The following is a 20,978-nucleotide window of genomic DNA, read 5'->3' as shown; positions in this document are numbered from 1 at the left end:
CCCCTCACCTGGTTGTCTAGGTCTTAATTGAAAGGAAAAAACAAAAACTAGCAGACACTAGGCCCTCCATGGAATGAGTTGGACACCCCTGCATTGAGGTGTGTTCATTTTACAATGGTGGACGGGTTTCAAAACAGAAACCCCTTATCATTTGTTTTATTAGATGACTTCATTTCATACAAGATTGTAGAAATCCTCACTGTTTAAAAAAAAAACAAAGAAAACATGAGCCATTTCAGCTCGATTTTGCATGAAATACAGCAATTTGTATTCAGTGGTGTACTGCAGTTTCTGTGGACCCCCTGCAAGATCGGAGTTCGTGCCCCTCCCAACCTAAAAAAAACAAATAGATTTAATGCGTCAGCCACTCAATAACAAAGTAAGTATAATTTAATAGTGTATAAATTCCAGCTAAATACTGTATATAACTATAGATAGTACACTGTATATATACTATATATAAACAATCCTATTGTGTTCTTTGAAATACATTTTATTTCGTATTAATGTTAAGACCTTCATAAACACAACCAAATACTTTTTGAGATAGCATATATTAAATGTATTTATTATTAGGCTGTTAGAATGTTGACCCACCCCAAAAGGTAGGGCCCGAGCCTGAATTGGTATGGCTGGAGGCCCGGTGTGGTGACAATGATGGTTTCTGGGAACTGATGGCTTTTAGTTGAAGCTAGATGGAGTACAGCATTTTAGCTAAGCCTAACCCTAACCAAAAATGATATGGTCTGACCTAACCTACCCATGTCAATTGGACAACATAAACACTTGGCTTGCTACAGGTGGAAATTCTAAAAGTTTTATGAAGGACATGGGAGGGTTTCTTTCAAAATGATTAATTTACAACAACAACTTGATGGGAGGCAGACCCCTAGAACTCCCTACGTTGTGTGGTACGCCAATATTTGTATTGTCTCAAGCACTGAGCACATTTCAGGTCTGCTGAGCGCAAACTTGAACCTTGTGAAATTTCTATGCAACTTCCGGCACATTTACTGTGAACACTGAGGTTGTACACACTTTAATGTATTGTTTTAACTGTGGCCAATTAGGCTACTGTGGCTATAGGCTACTGTGGCTATTTGATCATAATGTAGGTAGGCCTACCAGAGTGGCCTACTATTAAAAAAAAAATGGAGAAAATGCTTTACATTACATTTTAATATAAAAATAGAGGTTCTATCATTCAGCCTACGGTAGCAGCCAATGTGTGGTGTTCAATGTAGGCCTACATTCCATGAGACTTTTGAAAAAACATGCAGGGCTTGACATTAACCTGTTAATGCACTTGTCCTTCAGACAAGGTGACTGAAAATGTTGTTGTGTTTTTTGACGCAAGAAATCACTTTACAAAATTAAATTCATTATTATTCCCATACCATTATTACAGAGAACCAGACAAATTATGCTACCCTCTGCCTATTGGCTACTTAGCTTATTCAAGCCTTTCTCAAAATACAACATTGCCCCTTTAAGACAAAGAAAAAAAGCTCCTTAATGGCCTCACTTTTCAAATATGTCTAGAAATGTACAAGGTTTGTGCTCTTGTAGGAAGCAATCACTCCCACATTGCTGACTACAAATTAGTTTTAACTGGGCTAATAACTCACTAACTAGCAAAGAATATGAACAAATATACACACCTGGCTACATGCAACTCTTGCTTTGATTTCAAAACAAGCCATTATAATCCTGACACTCATGCAGTAAAACAGTCCAGTTCCAAGTGAACGGCGCAAATCCATATATGGCAATGGTCTATTTGCATATAGTTAGTTTTGCATACTAAGTCTGGCATAGTTCGTTTTCTTTCGGGTATGTTGCGTTGAAAGTGTCTAATATTGCGTTGATTCGATCACAATTCCCACATTAAAGGGAAACGTTGACTTGATAGTGTTAACTAATGGGGAACACTCAAGAAAGTTGAATAAAATTCAATCTCGTGCTTCTCTGTGCTGGTTTTTGTTCTGCGCTGGTTTTTGTTCTGCGCTGCAGTTCATGGGGAGATGCGCAGGCCCCGGTTTAGAGGGAACATTGGATTCAAGTATTGTGTTTACAAGACTTACTATTTTCTAAGACAAGAGACAACATGCTAGGCTTATTTTATCATAATACACTTCATGCGGTGAAATTTGAAAAAAAAAGAGACACCGCACGAGCTTCCCGTTTCCATGGCGACGTCGTCACACAACCTGCTTGCTGCAGAAACCAGACAGCTGTCAGCTAAGCTAACCTCTGTTTTTCATTGTAACTTCATAGCAAATATGGAGTTCACAGGTAGCAGTTACACTGGCGCCTTCAAGAATGGCAGGTAAATTAATAAAAAAAAATTGCCATAGGCCAGTTTGCAAAACTTCTGTGTCAAAGTGTAATGTGACATAACGTTAGCTAGCTTACTTTAGCAGTAGTGGGTAGCTAGCTAACTTGCACCAGTTCTGGCACAAGTTGAAGTCGAATGTTCTTATCATCTCACCATTGGTGAATTAGCTATGTCCTTTGCTCTGTTCCTCAGGATGGAGGGAGAAGGAGAGTATAAATTCCCCACAGAGACAAGATATGTTGGGGATATGAAGGATGGCATGTTCCATGGAAAAGGTGTTCTCTATTTTCCAAATGGAAGCAAATATGAAGGAACTTGGGAGAAAGGGATATCCAAACAGGTGTGGAGCATACTTTCTGTGATTGTGTGTGTGTGTGTGTGTGCACCTTCATGCCTGTGTAGGTCTGTGTGTGTGTGTGTGTGTGTGTGTGTGCACCTTCATGCCTGTGTAGGTCTGTGTGTGTGTGTGTGTGTGTGCACCTTCATGCCTGTGTAGGTCCGTGTGTGTGTGTGTGTGTGTGTGTGTGTGCACCTTCATGCCTATGTAGGTCTGTGTGTGTGTGTGTGTGTGTGTGTGTGCACCTTCATGCCTGTGTAGGTCTGTGTGTGTGTGTGTGTGTGTGTGTGTGTGTGTGTGTGTGTGTTTCGCATTGGTTATAGTGGCCATTACATCTGGTCCCCTTTAGCAATCATTCACATTCATTGTCGCAGTTATTCCGTTTCCATACCTCTCCTCCAACATGTGCTCTCTGCATGTTCCACACAGGAAAGACATTCCTTTTTGGTCAACCGTTCATTCATGCGTATCTCAGCCATAATAGTAACCAGTTCGTTCGATTATTATCATGATTACTGCGGTCCATTAGACATGATCTAGGTTTAGCAAGCCCATGACCAAACACACCTCACTCCCATCCAGCTCAGACCTCTCTTTGTTTCATGGTAAAAACTCCACAGGATATGGAACATAGATCTCTCAACATAGGATGCACATTTAAAGACTATTCAACCATATTGACATACTTATGCCTATGATGTGGTGAAATGTAATTCCCCAATCCAAACAGAATTGAAGTGGTGAAAAGTTTGTCTGTTTTTTCCCCCCTAATAACCCTTATTTGCCATTAGATACAAGTTTCAAGTTTATGACTAAATAACAACAGTTTGTTGCAGAATACTACAGTGTTTCATCCACAGGGAAAGTATACCTTCTCTGATGGGCTGGAGTACCAGGAGAAGGACTGGGACTTCTGTGATGGTTATGACAGACAGTTCTACACTGAGAGGTGCAATGGACTCAAACCTGCAGGTAAAACATGCACTTCTTTTTAAAATGAAAATCTACCTTTTTACAAGCAGACTAAATCCTAAAGTATTAGGATAATAATCTTTTCAGTCTTAATACCATAGCAATGGGATAGAACATATTATCTCAATGGTTTTTACCACAATCTGTATGTTTTGTCAAATTCAGTCACCTTGTTTTTTGTTGTTTGTCTCAGGACTTGACCAGTCACTGACTCTCTGTCTATCTGTCCTGGCAGGGGAGTCTCAGCTGACAGACCTGGACCCGCCGCGTGTCATCCCAGATGGCTGCTATGACTGTGGGGACGGCTTCTACGACCCCAACACCAGGGTTATCACTGACTATGAGCATCAATTCCTGAGGAACGCAGGTGAGCAGAGACTGTTGGAGCTCACTTCAAGGTTTTGACACTGAGTGTGAAAACAGATCCAGGCGTATTGTATCACATATATTTCTGACCTCCGGCTCATTTGAATGCGCAGTAACCTCCAATTTTCCAGTACTGAGTTTGACTTTGTCTTTTATCTTAACTTATCATATTTTTGGGCCTCATTCCTTTTTGGGGTGGCAGGGTAGCCTAGTGGTTAGAGCGTTGGACTAGTAACCGGAAGGTTGCGAGTTCAAACCCCCGAGCTGACAAGGTACAAATCTGTTGTTCTGCCCCTGAACAGGCAGTTAACCCACTGTTCCCAGGCCGTCATTGAAAATAAGAATTTGTTCTTAACTGACTTGCCTGGTTAAATAAAGGTAAAATAAAAAAATATAAAAAATTATCACAGGGGTGCAACTTTGGTTTTAGAAGTGGGGGGGACATAACTTTATTTATTTATATATACATTTTAAATCCAGTTGGATAAACACCCCAAACAGGTTACCCGACCACTCAGAAGCGTCCACATGGCCCTAAAGCACACAGCTTCCTTGTTTTGTATCACATTCCAATGATAAAAATGTAGTACAAAACGAGGCAACGGTGTGCCTCGTCCCCAGCGAAAGTTGCACCCCTGCTTTATTATAATGTTCAGGGCAATTATTATCCCATCAGTAAGCTCTGGCCACCTGGGAAACATTTGATATTAAAAACTGATAAAATACTATAAACGGATTACCCATATTCTCTAATGTAAGATTATTTCAGCCAGATACTTTGCTGAGGCAGCCTTATTACCCTCATCATCTGTAGTTCTCTCAGCCAAGCATGCCTCTCCACTGCAGTCATTTTAGTTTTGTTTTCAAAGGGAACATTTTAAACACATTTTTTCCACCCATTGAGTGCTCGATGTGGGATCTTTGATTTGAAGGCAACGAGGTCTGTCAGGTTTTGAGATAGATATTTTTGTTTTTGCATCACCAGACAATGTCATGGATTACGAACGGTTATGGATCTAATCGTCTCTCTGTGAATGGGATGGATGGGGGTGTATCTATGGGAGACAGCCCAGCTGTGATGTCATCGTCTGTCTTGTGAAATAATAGCCACACTATATTCTATCTCTTGCCATAGGTTGCAGCTAAGCCGGCATTATTTGGAAACAGTGAGTGTATAGGCTTAGACTATATACACACATAAAATGCTAAATATGATATGAAAGTGTATATTTATGACTGCCTTTGATCAGCCTGCCACAAACACAGGTGTGTGTATGTGGATGATCACTGACTGACTCAGTGGTTTAGGACTTACTAGAGGTCCCAGTCAGACCATGACATGCCGGCAATGGTTTAGGATGTACTAGTGGTCCCAGCCAGACCATGACAGACAGGCAGTGGTTTAGGATGTACTAGTGGTCCCAGACAGACCATGACGGGCAGGCAGTGGTTTAGGATGTACTAGTGGTTCCAGCCAGACCATGACAGGCAGGCAGTGGTTTAGGATGTACAAGTGGTTCCAGCCAGACCATGACAGGCAGGCAGTGGTGTATGATGTACTAGTGGTTCCAGCCAGACCATGACAGACAGGCAGTGGTGTATGATGTACTAGGGGTTCCAGCCAGATCATGACAGACAGGCAGTGGTTTAGGATGTACTAGTGGTCCCAGCCAGACCATGACAGACAGGCAGTGGTGTATGATGTACTAGTGGTTCCAGCCAGACCATGACAGACAGGCAGTGGTTTAGGATGTACTAGTGGTTCCAGCCAGACCATGACAGGTAGGCAGTGGTTTAGGATGTACTAGTGGTTCCAGCCAGATCATGACAGACAGGCAGTGGTTTAGGATGTACTAGTGGTCCCAGCCAGACCATGACAGACAGGCAGTGGTTTAGGATGTACTAGTGGTTCCAGCCAGACCATGACAGACAGGCAGTGGTTTAGGATGTACTAGTGGTTCCAGCCAGACCATGACAGGTAGGCAGTGGTTTAGGATGTACTAGTGGTCCCAGCCAGACCATGAAAGGCAGGCAGTGGTTTAGGATGTACTAGTGGTTCCAGCCAGACCATGACAGGTAGGCAGTGGTTTAGGATGTACTAGCCAGACTATAGTTTGGTAAACCCTGTCTAGAGTAACTATACGCAACATGATACAGATGAGTGTCCTCATATTAATCACTGCTTGATCCGGAGCATTCAAATCTCATTTATGTATATAGACAACAGACAGACAAAAACAGACAAAGAGATGCATATCCTGAACAGATGTCCTGAACATGTGCAATAAGAAATATGTTCAGATTTTTTCCTTCATAACAGTTCTGGTATTGACCAATGAAACGGAGGGAAGGAAGATAGTGTTGAAGGAGAAAAGAGGAGGAGCTATAAAATACAGTTGTTCCAATCATTGGATTCAGATTCATTTGCTGTTTGTACTGCGTATTGGTAGGGCATTTTTCTACAGGAAATCTTTGATTTATTTAGCAGTATACCGTAGACGGTCTTGGCTATTACAGCTACTATCAGGGATGAAATGTCAGCCATTCAAAACCACCATTATAAACTGGGTGATTCGAGCCCTGAATGCTGATTGTCTGAAAGAATACCACGGGTATGACAAAACATGTATTTTTACTGTTCTAATTATGTTGGTAACCAGTTTATAATAGCAATAAGGCACCTCAGGGGTTTGTCGAAATCCTAATAACAGCACTTAACCGTGGTATATTTACCATATTGGCCGTATATTTAATGCTTTAATATACCCCTCAGATCCATTATCTTGATGCTCCATTTCTGTTAGCCCTTACCTAGGAACTAATATAGTGAAGAATTTAAAATGAAATATGCATATAAGCTTTCAATAGACAGCCAGTGTGTGTGAGGAACCGCACGCACAAGAAGGATCATTGGGCCTCGTCACATGACGTGACGAGGAACACTGTGTCCTCTGGATCTGTGTTAATAATCTCTGAGAGGTTGAAGGTATGTCTGTCAAAATGGGTGTGAAGACAGAATTTAATGCCAATGGCTTCCATCCAGGAAGGAGAAGAGCAGAGGGCCCCGGCACTAACTGGACATTGAGAGGAACTGCTCTCCCTGTGGGGACCATGTGTTTTGAAGAGGAGAGGAAAGAGTGCAGTCACCGCTGTGGAAGAGGACAGAAGAAGGGATGTGTGCGGGGGGAAGGGGGAGTGGAGCAGGGCCCTCAGACCAGAGCGACGCTGGGCCAGGCAGGAAGGGTCAGGGAAGTGCCCAGGCTTTGGGCCAAGACATGAAAAGAAGCACAAAAGCAGATGGAAGGAAGAAGCCCTGAGGAAGAATCTCTGAGTCTTCCCAGCAGCAGCCCAGCTGAGGAAAGATGAGGTGAAACGGGTCATCTGGACTAGACCCAACCCCTCTGAGGTCGGTCCTGTCGGGGGAGTGGAGTCGTGGCGCGGGTGGAAATAAGGTGCGTCTTACTTCCACCACCTTCCTGCCAACCAACGCCACATGGAGCCCACTGCTGCCTGATCAACTGACATGCTTGAATTTCTCCAGCTATACAAGAGCTCTTATGGATCAGCTTTTTAATTCCAGAGATACATAGAGTGCATCATCCAGCACACAATATACGCTACAAACTGAACAGAGTCAATAGTGGAATACAGGAACAGATTGAGCTGATACACACTACATCTCTGCAGTCTTATCAGCACAAAACTAACTATCTGTAATGTAAAGTACTTAAGTAAAAATACTTTAAAGTGCTACTTAAGTAGTTTTGGGGGGTATCTGTACTTTACTTTACTATTTATATTTTTGACAACTTGTTCTACATCCCTAAAGAAAACCATGTACTTTTTAATCCATACATTTTCCCTGACACCCAAAAGTCCTCGTTACATTTTGCATGGCTAGCAGGAAAATGGCCCAATTCACGCACTTATCAAGAGAACATCCCTGGTCATCGCAATTGCCTCTGATCTCATTAAACACAAATGCTTTGTTTATAAATTGTGTGTTGGAATGTGCCCCTGGCTATCCATAAATAGAAAAAATAAAATGGTACTGTCTGGTTTGTTTAATATAGAGCATTTGAAATGATTTATAATTTTACTTTTACTTTCAATACTTAAGTATGTTTTAGCAATTTTACATTTACTTTTGATACGTAAGTATATTTAAAACCAAATACTTTAAAAATTTTACTCAAGTAGTATTTTACTGGGTGACTACCCTTTTTACCTGAGTAATTTTCTATTTAGCTATCTTTACTTAAGTATGACAATTAGGTACTTTTTCCACCACTGGTATTTATCTGTCTGTCTGTAATTGTCTGTTGTTCGCCCTGGCATCGAGCAGGACCAGCCCTACAAGTGGTCAGGAACCCTATTGCCACAGTGTTTGTTGCAGTTTCCTGTTTCTAGAATAACTTCTTTTGAAAGTCGTAAGGGTTCACATTCAAAACATCCCTCTGCCAAGGAAAACAGCCTTGGTTTGAGCTACTGCCACTTGGTTGTGAGTCGAGATGTGTTCCCAAAATGGCACCCCTATTCACTATATAGTGCACTACTTTTGACCGGAGCCTGATGGGGGCTTGTGCCATTTGGGACGCAGACAAGCTGAAGCCTTTTCAAGCAGATACAATCAGCGTATTCATGTTTACTGTATTATCACTGGGTACAGGTCAGTGTCTTCATATTTACTGTAATATCACTGGGTTCAGGTCATCGTGTTCATGTTTACTGTAATATCACTGGGTTCAGGTCAGTGTCTTCATATTCACTGTAATATCACTGGGTTCAGGTCAGTGTCTTCATATTTACTGTAATATCACTGGGTTCAGGTCATTGTGTTCATGTTTACTGTAATATCACTGGGTTCAGGTCATCGTGTTCATGTTTACTGTAATATCACTGGGTTCAGGTCAATGTCTTCATATTTACTGTAATATCACTGGGTTCAGGTCATCGTGTTCATATTTACTGTAATATCACTGGGTTCAGGTCATCGTGTTCATGTTTACTGTAATATCACTGGGTTCAGGTCAGTGTCTTCATATTCACTGTAATATCACTGGGTTCAGGTCAATGTCTTCATATTTACTGTAATATCACTGGGTTCAGGTCATCGTGTTCATGTTTACTGTAATATCACTGGGTTCAGGTCAATGTCTTCATATTTACTGTAATATCACTGGGTTCAGGTCATCGTGTTCATGTTTACTGTAATATCACTGGGTTCAGGTCATCGTGTTCATATTTACTGTAATATCACTGGGTTCAGGTCATCGTGTTCATGTTTACTGTAATATCACTGGGTTCAGGTCAGTGTCTTCATATTCACTGTAATATCACTGGGTTCAGGTCAGTGTCTTCATATTTACTGTAATATCACTGGGTTCAGGTCATCGTGTTCATGTTTACTGTAATATCACTGGGTTCAGGTCAGTGTCTTCATATTCACTGTAATATCACTGGGTACAGGTCAATGTCTTCATATTTACTGTAATATCACTGGGTTCAGGTCATCGTGTTCATGTTTACTGTAATATCACTGGGTTCAGGTCAATGTCTTCATATTTACTGTAATATCACTGGGTTCAGGTCATCGTGTTTATGTTTACTGTAATATCACTGGGTTCAGGTCATCGTGTTCATGTTTACTGTAATATCACTGTGTTCAGGTCATCGTGTTCATGTTTACTGTAATATCACTGGGTTCAGGTCATCGTGTTCATGTTTACTGTAATATCACTGGGTTCAGGTCATCGTGTTCATGTTTACTGTAATATCACTGGGTTCAGGTCATCGTGTTCATGTTTACTGTAATATCACTGGGTTCAGGTCATCGTGTTCATGTTTACTGTAATATCACTGGGTTCAGGTCATCGTGTTCATGTTTACTGTAATATCACTGGGTTCAGGTCATCGTGTTCATGTTTACTGTAATATCGCATTATGTTCTTTCCTGAAACCATCTCCTCTACAATCCTAAATCAAATTCAAATCAAAATGTATTCATCACGTACAGCGAAATGCTTATGTTCCAGGTCGCTCGACAATGCAGTACATTAATCAATAATTATTTACATTTCAACAAATAGACTCCCCCAGAATCATGACAACTCCAATGTCAACCATACTCCAGTATTAGCCCAAGTAACCGACTGGCAGCATTAAGTAATGTTAAGTCTATTGGTCAAGTTGATCTGACAGCCATTAAGTTCATTTAACACTTTAAAGTGTTTTTTCTGCATTAGTTGGCAGGAAACACTTTTCCCTTTGAGTGTATTTTAAGGATTAAGATAAACATGTTTTAACAAGGAGCCATTATCGTTTCCCTACCGCACCATGTACACCACTGCTCCTGGGTGAGTCTGAGCTTTTTTGTGAGAGAGTTTGGGGAATTAGTTGATATCCAGTTAATGGCCAGCAGCAAATGGGGGGGGGGGGCTAGAGGGAAAGGCATAGTCAGTAGGAGAAAAGTGGTTCACCAACAATGTCATGTTTATGATGTGCTAATTGATATGCATTATACAAAGGGTGGGTCTAATCCTGAATGCTGATTGGTTAAGCGCATTACAGCCGTGTCTATTCCACAAGTTATATGTAACAGGCAATATAGCCTACAGCTAGTGTACAGTGTTCCCAATCATTTTTGTTGTTGTTGTACTTTTATCATATTTTATTTCATGACAGTCATGTGTAGATAAATGAATCAAACAATACAACCATGCATCCTACAATTATTTGGATCTGGTGGATAATATTTTTTGGAACAGATTTAGGATTTTTTTTTTTTTACTAAAATGTGTAGGCTAAATTCTTGTTTCCAATAATTAATACATTCCAAATGAATGTCCCTAAACGCCCCTAAACAGTCATTATAGAAGGCTTTCTATAAGACGTCCACAGTAACAATTTAAAAACACATGAAGTGTATGTTAAGTGTTCACAATTTACATTTTATTTCAGATTGCTTCCGAACCATGGTGGCCACCTGTGCCCTCAAATAGAATTGTATTAAAGTAGGAGTGACTTTTAAACACTCTGTGAACGACCACAATCCAGGGCAAATTACAGCATATGAAAATGTGTGAATTCTATCTCATTACCATACGCGCTCGGAGAAACGGAAGGCCTAATTGCAGTTCTGTAAGACCTCGCAACAGGCAGAAACCGGTGCAGTGGTATTAATTGGTTTAAAATAGTGATGAAATGACCTTCTTGACGCTGACCTCCGTTTGTTGAGAAGGGGGAGGCAACACAACGCGACAAAAAGGGTGGATAGGCTGTTTCTCGCATGCAGTTACAGTGGTGCATGGAGCAGACCGTGGCCCGTTCGCAACTGTGATTTCTATTTCTGAAACGCGCGCGCCAGGTAGAGCGGCGAGAGAGGCGACTTGGAGTGGCTGGGGCTATCGCAGGCAATTACAAACAATCAGGCTAGAGCTTCAGACCTGTGCCCAACAATGGGCCCAGCGCACACTGTTCCCCCAGATGAGCTCTCAAGTGTGTGCAGCTGCGACGCTCCGATTCAGTCCCAGCAGAGATGCTACCTCTTGCTCTGCAATTATCAAGTAATTTCAGTTTTAACTATGAAAAACACTATATTATCCGCAGTTTTGGTAGTCGAGTCATCCTTGTTAAAATTGTCGTTCATTTTTTGGTGATTTATTGGTGGTTGAAGTACCACTAAGAAGTTATTTTCTCCTAATTGTTACCCTGATTTTTCACTGAGATGTAAATCGTTATTGAGTTGAATGTGTCCATTTCAAAAGCTCTGATATAATTATATGCATCCAGTCCAGTGTCCTTTTTTCGTCTTCCTCGATCACATTTTAAGATTACAATTTTATTTAATGAACTATTAGAATAAGTTATTTCTTTATACCCTTTCAGTTAGAATAATTGTGTGTTTAAAACGTGTTTTAAAAGGTTGTTGCTTTATTCTGACCTTCGTGGTATTACTTGATTATTCTGAAAATCTATTTTCCTGCAGATGACTATGAACGGGAGTGGATTGTGTCCACTTGTCGCAAGAGCTGGGATGAGATCGTTGGACATTCACCTGACAACTAGGCTGAATTTCAGAACTGGACATTGAGTTGAGGGGCCTGAGCAGCTGCTGATTTAAAGGCAGCTAATTTATGGAATGTTTAACTGTATAGGCTACCTGTGAATCATATTTTGTGAAATATGGAATATTACACATTTTCGTTGTTATAAATATATATGATTTTAACAGATGCATAAAAACATCGGTAGGTTTATTTCAGATGCACAAAAACACAGCGAGACGCATGTAATGTAGCCAGCCTATACTGAAATGAAATGTTATAAAGTCTGGATCGAAAAAGATGCTAATGCTTCAAACATGTTCATGCAGAATGAGGAAAAAAAACATTCTAACGTGTAAAGCCATTTGTTTACGTGTAATGTTTGTCCTTAATTCTCTGCATGGTGCTTGGTGCTGCCTGTGTAATCAGTGTCAGATTGTTCTCTCAAGTGTCCTGAAAGACTCTGCAGGTAGCAGCCTAATGGATGCAAATCAACATGAGATGACTTCCTGTTATACGTGCAATATATGCAGTTGCTATAGGCTTTGTTCCAGTTGTAGTCTTATATTGAGATATATCTTGTCTGTCTGTACAAAAACACACCAATGTAAAACCCTCAAAATCGAACATACATTCAACAATAGAAATATGCAAAGAAATCTCAATATAAGGCTTTGGCTCCGATAATTGTATTTTCTACTATAATGCTGTTTTTTTTTTGGGGGGGGCATATTTCTGTAGTTTTATGCATGTTCGATTTTGAGGGTTTTACATTTGTGTGTGTTTTTCTACAGACAGACAAGGTTATATTCTGAGTGAGACGTTAGCCTCAGCGAGAGCTGCCCTTTGAAACAGAACCCAGAGTAGGGGATCAATGTCATGATGCAGCCTGACAGTGACTTCCTGTCTGTGATGGCGCTCCGCTGGGCTCGCGGGAGGAATCAGCAGCAGAGCCGTGGAGAAAGAGAGGAGAGGAGAATAGTTATTACTGCACACACTGACCCATGAAGCGCTCACTAGCACAGCCATCGGCCTGTGATTGCTTCCTACCCCGCGCCGGGCACACCCGCACGCACACAACCAGGCAAACCCAGGTTTAAGGAAAATTCAAACACACCAGAATAACTCCGAGGCCTATACAAATTTACAATGAATGATGCATATAGCGTAACATGTTCAGACACGGTTATCCAGCAGGATCACTTAACCTTGACCACGGATTTCATATTTCAAGATCTATTTTTAAATTGGCACCTCTGCGTGTGTGTCCTTTATTGATTGTTTGGGATAAGGAGGTTAAAGTGCTTCTTGCATCAAATTGTTGTGGTCCAACTGAAATTCTTTTTAAAAAATACAAATTTCGCATTTTAAAGTCAATTTTATTGCATTTAGTACACAAAACACAGTCAATCAAATAAACCTTTGTTTCATTTTTAATAAAACAATACTATTTTGACATTTTCTGAGAAAAAAAGTGCTTACAGACTATTGTCTCAATAAATACAAGAACATTGAAGTCTTGTCTCCCTTAGTCCCTTCGTAAACACAGGATCCTATTCCTCACTGACTCCACTCCACAGCCAAGACACAAAGTTACAGTTTCACACAACCTCCCTCTACCCTGCCAGTCAGGCTGGCCAGCCACAGACGTCTATATACATATCATATCCCCAGTCCGCTAACTGTCATTGTACCACATCTCCATTTCAACCCATAGAAGTGAAGCACACAGGCTGGACCACTGTAGAAGATAAAAGCTGACGGACATGGATCCTGCACAGACATAAACACTAAATTGCTGACAAAACAGCTGTTTAAACATGGAATGTGACATGTATCGGTCTTTCAGTCCTTAACCACTGGGGGAAGACGTATCTGTTTATACATTGCAGATCTACCTCTCTCATACACAATGTGATTGTTCAACATTTAAAAGAGTTTTGTCAATTTCAAAAGTCTCACACGGGTGTTACAGTAATAAATCATGATTTTAGACAACTACAATTTGGAGCTTCAAATTATTGAAATGTCCATAACAATAGATTGTAATGTGTTTTTGCACACGAGCATTGGAAATTCAAATCACACCAAATAAATCATATTTTAATATTTTCACCAGTACAGATTGAAAGTTACACCTTTCCAAAAAAAAGGTGTAATAAAAAAATCATCCTAATAAATGTGTTTTTTTCTCTGTGAATTTGAGTGTTTTACCTCAGCTGCCTGAAAATGATTGATAATTCAAAACAACCAAATGACGGTTTTCTCATCATGTAGAAGATAAGGCACACAATCTCTCCTCATCTGAGGCTCATATCCTTTACAGAAGGCTGCTGATGACAATGTATTAAAGGGACATGTAAAATGTCTATTCCATCATCTCCAGCACATGATAAAATTGCACATTTCTATGTTTTGTTGTAAAAAAAAAAAGATAGAGGAAAATAAGTGATACCAATGACATCTTCACTGTGCATCGTCTAATTTTAACCAATTATGAGTAGGCATTGCTCACTAATCGTCTACTAATTGGTTGATGATGTCATTGGAAACATTTCCTCTACATTCCAAATTTTTTACTACAAAACATAGAAACGCGCAATTTTCACATACAGTTGAAGTCGGAAGTTTACATACACCTTAGCCAAATACATTTAAACTCAGTTTTTCACAATTCATGACATTTAATCCTAGTCAAAATTCCCTGTCTTAGGTCAGTTAGGATCACCACTTTATTTTAAGAATGTGAAATGTCAGAATAATAGTAGAGAGAATGATTTCTTTCAGCTTTTATTTCTTTCATCACATTCCCAGTGAGTCAGAAGTTTACATACACTCAATTAGTATTTGGTAGCATTGCCTTTAAATTGTTTAACTTGGGTCAAACAATTCAGGTAGCCTTCCACAAGCCTGCCACAATAAGTTGGGTGAATTTTGGCCCATTCCTCCTTTCACACCAATATCTCTACCTGTACATGACCATCTGATCATTTATCACCCTAGTGTTAATCTGCAAAATTGTATTATTCGCCTACCTCCTCATGCCTTTTGCACACATTGTATATAGACTGCCCATTTTTTTTTCTACTGTGTTATTGACTTGTTAATTGTTTACTCCATGTGTAACTCTGTGTTGTCTGTTCACACTGCTATGCTTTATCTTGGCCAGGTCGCAGTTGCAAATGAGAACTTGTTCTCAACTAGCCTACCTGGTTAAATAAAGGTGAAATAAATTTTTTTTTTTTAAACAGAGCTGGTGTAACCGAGTCAGGCTTGTAGGCCTCCTTGCTCGCACACGCTTTTCCACAAATTTTCTATAGGATTGAGGTCAGGGCTGTGTGATGGCCGCTCCAATACCTTGACTTTGTTGTCCTTAAGCCATTTTGTCACAACTTTGGAAGTATGCCTGGGGTCATTGCCCATTTGGAAGACCCATTTGCGACCAAGCTTTAACTTTCCTGACTGATGTCTTGAGATGTTGCTTCAATATATCCACATAATTTTCTTTCCTCATGATGCCATCTATTTTGTGAAGTGCACCAATCCCTCCTGCAGCAAAGCACCCCCACAACTTGATGCTGCCACCCCCGTGCTTCACGGTTGGGATGGTGTTCTTCGGCTTGCAAGCCTCCCCATTTTTCCTCCAAACATATAATTGCGTACTATTGTTTGTACAGATGAACATGGTACCTTCAGGCGTTTGGAAATTGCTCTCAAGGATGAACCAGACTTGTGGAGGTCTACAATTATTTTTCTGAGGTCTTGGCTGATTTCTTTTGATTTTCCCATGATGTCAAGCACAGAGGCACTGAATTTGAAGGTAGGCCTTGAAATACATCCACAGGTACACCTCCAATTGATTCAAATGATGTCAATTAGCCTAACAGAAGCTTCTAAAGCTATGACATTTTCTGGAATTTTTCAAGTTGTTTAAAGGCACAGTCAACTTAGTGTATGTAACCTTCTGACCCACTGGAATTGTGATACAGTGAATTATAAGTTAAATAATCTGTCTGTAAACAATTGTTGGATATAGTTTGTTAAGAAGACATTTGTGGAGTGGTTGAAAAACAAGTTTTAATGACTCCAACCTAAGTTTGTAAACTTCAGACTTCAACTGTATATTGATGTTGGGATGGTGCTGGAGAAGATGAATATGAAGATGAATTTTTATTTAAACATTTCCCTTTAACGAACAGCTGATTACCTGATGATTTCATACAACATCAATACTAACAACTGTGATTTAAAAATTCGTATTCGTTTTTAGTTCGTAGCAGATTCCACACCTAAAACTGTCAGTTATTTTGCATTCCTTCATGGTATCATCACAGAGTGAAAGGGGAGGTTTCTTACCTCAGTGTCCCTTGCTGTTTTTTTCTCCTCATGAGTAAATCTGACCACACATGAGGGTGTATTCCTGTTAGTCTGGTCCCATCACTTCCTTCAGAGGATGGAGAGAAGAGACCTTTCAGTCCATTTCTGCACGCACAGAGAGTTCATAGTCGAGTTGAATGTATCTTGACAGTGAATAAGTCCCAGTTAGGAAAAGGAAGGGCTCATGTCCTCCATGACAACAATAGGTGGAATATATAATCATGATCCTGTTCATAGAAAAAGAGTTCTCTCTCTCTCTCTCTCTCTCTCCGTCTGTCTGTCTCTCTGCCTCGGTCCCTCTCTGCCTCGGTCTCTCTCTGCCTCGGTCTCTCTCTGCCTCGGTCTCTCTCTGCCTCGGTCTCTCAGGCATCTTGAATCTTGATCCTCTCCGTACGTCTTCATGTTTGACCTCTGGGGTCGAGTCGGCAAACGGAGGTTGCTGATGGGAGGTCAGGGGTGATGGCGGCAGCATCCGTTAGTTAGCGGCTGAGGGGTAGCTGGGACAGCGACATTGCTTGATGGGGGTTCAGGCTCTGTGTCGCTAGGACAGAGAATGGGTGGCCTAGTGGAAAAGAAGAGAGGGACACATTTAAAATATCAAGATGGAGGAGCAGTAGAGGGACACATTTAAAATATCAAGATGGAGGAGCAGTAGAGGGACACATTTAAAATATCAAGATGGAGGAGCAGTAGAGGGACACATTTAAAATATCAAGATGGAGGAGCAGTAGAGGGACACATTTAAAATATCAAGATGGAGGAGCAGTAGAGGGACACATTTAAAATATCAAGATGGAGGAGCAGTAGAGGGACACATTTAAAATATCAAGATGGAGGAGCAGTAGAGGGACACATTTAAAATATCAAGATGGAGGAGCAGTAGAGGGACACATTTAAAATATCAAGATGGAGGAGCAGTAGAGGGACACATTTAAAATATCAAGATGGAGGAGCAGTAGAGGGACACATTTAAAATATCAAGATGGAGGAGCAGTAGAGGGACACATTTAAAATATCAAGATGGAGGAGCAGTAGAGGGACATACTTAAGCACAGTATTTGTATTATTGTTAGCGCTCGAGTGAGATTTCCAATGTGTTCATTACAAATGGCAAATAAACAGAAAACTTGGACTTGAACTATTGACACAGGGAAACACGGTCAATAGTTAAAGTCTTAGAAAAAAGGGTTCCAAAAGGGTTATTCGGCTGTCCAGATCCCTCCTCTGTATCTCTCTTTATGTCTTCATCATGACCGTTTCCTTTTCTAACAGAGGAGACGTAAGGATGAAAGGACTGAAAAGACAGCCGGAAGATGAGGGCTTTGTGATGATGTAGTAGACAGACTAACCTATGTAACACTCACTGTCGATGTATCCGTGCAGGGCCACCATGCGCGCCCTCTCAGAACTTCCAAAGGGGGAGTAATGCAGGTCGTCAGGCAGCGAGGGGTGCATCCGGGACTGGGGGTGGCCTTGTGGGGGTCCGCTGTGCTGGGGGGTATGCTTTTTGTGTCTTGCTCTGCAGTTTTGAAACCAAACCTATGAAAATGCAATGTTACCAGCCGTGATGTGTCTGCAGCTATATTCTCAATGTTTTAGGACCATTATTCATGCACTAACTATGCCACCTAGCATACGCTGTTATCCAAAGCAAGTCACAGTTGCTTTACAGTGCCATTGCTAGCATTGCTTTGAGACGGAGTAAACAGACAGTCACCTGTATGACTCTCCTGCTTAGACCAGTCATGTCTGCCAGTTTCTGCAGGGTCTGTGCATCGGGGTTGTTGTCCTGCGCAAATTGAGTCTGCATCACCTGGGAATTATAGACAGAGTTTTACAAATGTATGACCTCCGTCGCTGTTATTTTTATTCTACATGAGCTAATTGTTCCGTATCAGCTTCCATTTTTCATATTACTGCAGAGATATACGACAGCGAGCCCATTGGAATGAATGAGACACCAAACCACATCTGACAATGTAACCAACAAAGACCATTAGAAAGTTAATAAGACAGTGAAATCACTTTGTGAAGTCATGATCATTCACTATTGACTTACTATTAGAAAGAAAAATGAGGAGACAGGGACATGAGGGGGCCTCTCTGTGACTAACCTGCAGCTGCTCAGCAGTGAAGGAGGTGCGTGCTCTCTTGGCAGGCTTGGGTTGGCTGTCCTGCTCTGACGGCACTGCCCCCTCCAGAGTGATGCCACTACCTGAGACACCACGGCACAGAGAGGGGGAGAATGAGAGGGAGAAACATAGAAAGAAAGAGACCAACAGAAAGGGACATGAGGCAAACGCCACATTTAAAACCAGTGTTAACAGGGTTATACAGTGTTATAAAACTACATACAGTTGAAGTCGGAAGTTTACATACACCTTAGCCAAATACATTTAAACTCAGTTTTTCACAATCCCTGACATTTAATCCTAGTCAAAATTCCCTGTCTTAGGTCAGTTAGGATCACCACTGTATTTTAAGAATGTGAAATGTCAGAATAATAGTAGAGAGAAGGATTTCTTTCAGCTTTTATTTCTTTCATCACATTCCCTGTGGGTCAGAAGTTTACATACACTCAATTTGGTAGCATTGCCTTTAAATTGTTTAACTTGGGTCAAACGTTTCAGGTAGCCTTCCACAAGCTTCCCACAATAAGTTGGGTGAATTTTGGCCCATTCCTCCTGACTGAGCTGGTGTAACCAAGTCAGGCTTGTAGGCCTCCTTGCTCGCACACGCTTTTTCAATTCAGCCCACAAATGTTCTATAGGATTGAGGTCAGGGCTTTGTGATGGCCACTCCAATAGCTTGACTTTGTTGTCCTTAAGCCATTTTGTCACAACTTTGGAAGTATGCTTCGGGTCATTGTCCATTTGGGACCAAGCTTTAACTTCCTGACTCATGTCTTGAGATGTTGCTTCAATATAGCCACATAATTTTCTTTCCTCATGATGCCATCTATTTTGTGAAGTGCACCAGTCCCTCCTGCAGCAAAGCACCCCCACACCATGATGCTGCCACCCCCGTGCTTCACGGTTGGGATGGTATTCTTCGGCTTGCAAGCCTCCCCCTTTTTCCTCCAAACATAACAATAGTCATTATGGCCAAACAGTTCTATTTTTGTTTCATCAGACCAGAGGACATTTCTCCAAAAAGTACAATCTTTGTCCCCATGTGCAGTTGCAAACCGTAGTCTGGCTTTTTTCATGGTGGTTTTGGAGCAGTGGCATCTTCCTTGCTGAGTGGCCTTTCAGGATATGTCGATATAAGACTCGTTTTACTGTGGATATAGATATTTTGTACCCGTTTCCTCCAGCATCTTCACAGGGTCCTTTGCTGTTGTTCTGTGATTGATTTGCACTTTTCACACCAAAGTGCGTTGATCTCTAGGAGACAGACCGCGTCTCCTTCCTGAGTGGTATGACGACTGCATGAACCCATGGAGTTTATACTTGCGTGCTATTGTTTAATAGATGAACGTGGTACCTTCAGGGGTTTGGAAATTGCTCCCAATGAACCTACAAAAATAATTCTGAGGTCTTGGCTGATTTATTTAGATTTTCACATGATGTCAAGCAAAGAGGCACTGAGTTTGAATGTAGGCCTTGAAATACATCCATGGGTACACCTACAATTGACTCAAATGATGTCAATTAGCCTATCAGAAGCTTCTAAAGCCATTACATAATTTTCTGGAATTTTCCAAGCTGTTTAAAGGCACAGTCAACTAAGTGTATGTAAACTTCTGACCCACTGGAATTGTGATACAGTGAATTATAAGTGAAATAATATGTCTGTAAACAATTGTTGGAAAAATGACTTGTGTCATGCACAAAGTAGATGTCCTAACCGACTTGCCAAACCTACAGGTTGTTAACAAGAAATTTGTGGAGTGGTTGAAAAACGAGTTTTAATGACTCTAACCTAAGTGTATGTAAACTTCCGACTTCAACTGTACATGTAACAATATGACAGGGATTATACAGCTACATACATATAACCATATATATTGGAAAGGGACAACTACTGTACTATGTCAGAGAGCAGGATCTAGACTAGTTCTTAGCAGTGATATATATCTCTATACAGATATATACAGTGCATTCGGAAAGTATTCAGACCTCTTGATTTTGCCCACATTTTGTTACATTACAGCCTTATTCTAAAATTGTTTCATTGTTTTTTTTCCCCATTATCAATCTACACACAATACCTTATAATGACAAAGCAAAAACAGGTTTTAGACATTCATAAGTATTCAGACCCTTTACTCCGTACTTTGTTGAAGCACCTTTGGCAGCGATTACAGCCTCGAGTCTTCTTGGCACACACCTGCTTTTGTATATATCTTCTCTGCAGATCCTCTCAAGCTCTGCCAGGTTGGATGGGGAGTGTTGCTGCACATGTTCGATCGGGTTCAAGTATGTGCTCTGGCTGGGCCACTCAAGGACATTCAGAGACTTGTCTTGAAGCCACTCCTGTGTTGTCTTGGTTGTGTGCTTGGGGTCGTTGTCCTGTTGGAAGGTGAACCTTCACCCTAGTC

At 41.0% G+C, this 20,978-nt stretch overlaps 2 protein-coding genes across 3 annotated transcripts in view; one reads left to right on the top strand and one right to left on the bottom strand.

Moving 5' to 3' along the window:
* Positions 1 to 1,990: 1,990 nt before the first annotated feature.
* On the top strand, positions 1,991 to 12,243 carry LOC115105983 (MORN repeat-containing protein 5-like). Its single transcript, XM_029628543.2, has 5 exons — positions 1,991 to 2,329; positions 2,531 to 2,678; positions 3,536 to 3,647; positions 3,883 to 4,014; positions 12,001 to 12,243. Exons 1-5 carry the CDS (start codon positions 2,190 to 2,192, stop codon positions 12,078 to 12,080), a joined length of 612 nt encoding a protein of 203 aa, XP_029484403.1. The 5' UTR covers positions 1,991 to 2,189; the 3' UTR covers positions 12,081 to 12,243.
* Positions 12,244 to 13,416: 1,173 nt separating this feature from the next.
* The window catches only part of LOC115105981 (LIM/homeobox protein Lhx6-like), a 30,356-nt gene continuing 22,794 nt past the window's right edge, over positions 13,417 to 20,978 (bottom strand). The window contains exons 6-9 of one of the 2 annotated variants that reach the window (XM_029628540.2): positions 18,550 to 18,650; positions 18,153 to 18,248; positions 17,800 to 17,974; positions 13,417 to 16,997 (exon numbers count right to left, since the gene is read on the bottom strand). In XM_029628540.2, the coding sequence (XP_029484400.1) occupies positions 16,915 to 16,997; positions 17,800 to 17,974; positions 18,153 to 18,248; positions 18,550 to 18,650 (455 nt within the window). In that variant the 3' untranslated portion in view covers positions 13,417 to 16,914. Of the gene's footprint in view, positions 16,998 to 17,784; positions 17,975 to 18,152; positions 18,249 to 18,549; positions 18,651 to 20,978 lie in introns of both variants that reach the window. The other variant, XM_029628539.2, reaches the window with a different exon arrangement.

Source organism: Oncorhynchus nerka, linkage group LG22 (genome assembly GCF_034236695.1).
Source record: "Oncorhynchus nerka isolate Pitt River linkage group LG22, Oner_Uvic_2.0, whole genome shotgun sequence".
Classification (NCBI taxonomy): Eukaryota; Metazoa; Chordata; class Actinopteri; order Salmoniformes; family Salmonidae; genus Oncorhynchus; species Oncorhynchus nerka.
Note: the sequence above shows the minus strand (reverse complement) of the source record. Positions and strands in the feature narration are given on the sequence as shown.

Excerpts from the sequence above, each read along its gene's own strand:
- LOC115105983 (XM_029628543.2), top strand. The coding sequence starts at position 2,190 with ATGGCGACGTCGTCACACAACCTGCTTGCTGCAGAAACCAGACAGCTG. Across the intron at positions 2,679-3,535 it reads AGAAAGGGATATCCAAACAG|GGAAAGTATACCTTCTCTGA; the intron begins GTGTGGAGCATA and ends TTTCATCCACAG. Across the intron at positions 3,648-3,882 it reads CAATGGACTCAAACCTGCAG|GGGAGTCTCAGCTGACAGAC; the intron begins GTAAAACATGCA and ends CTGTCCTGGCAG.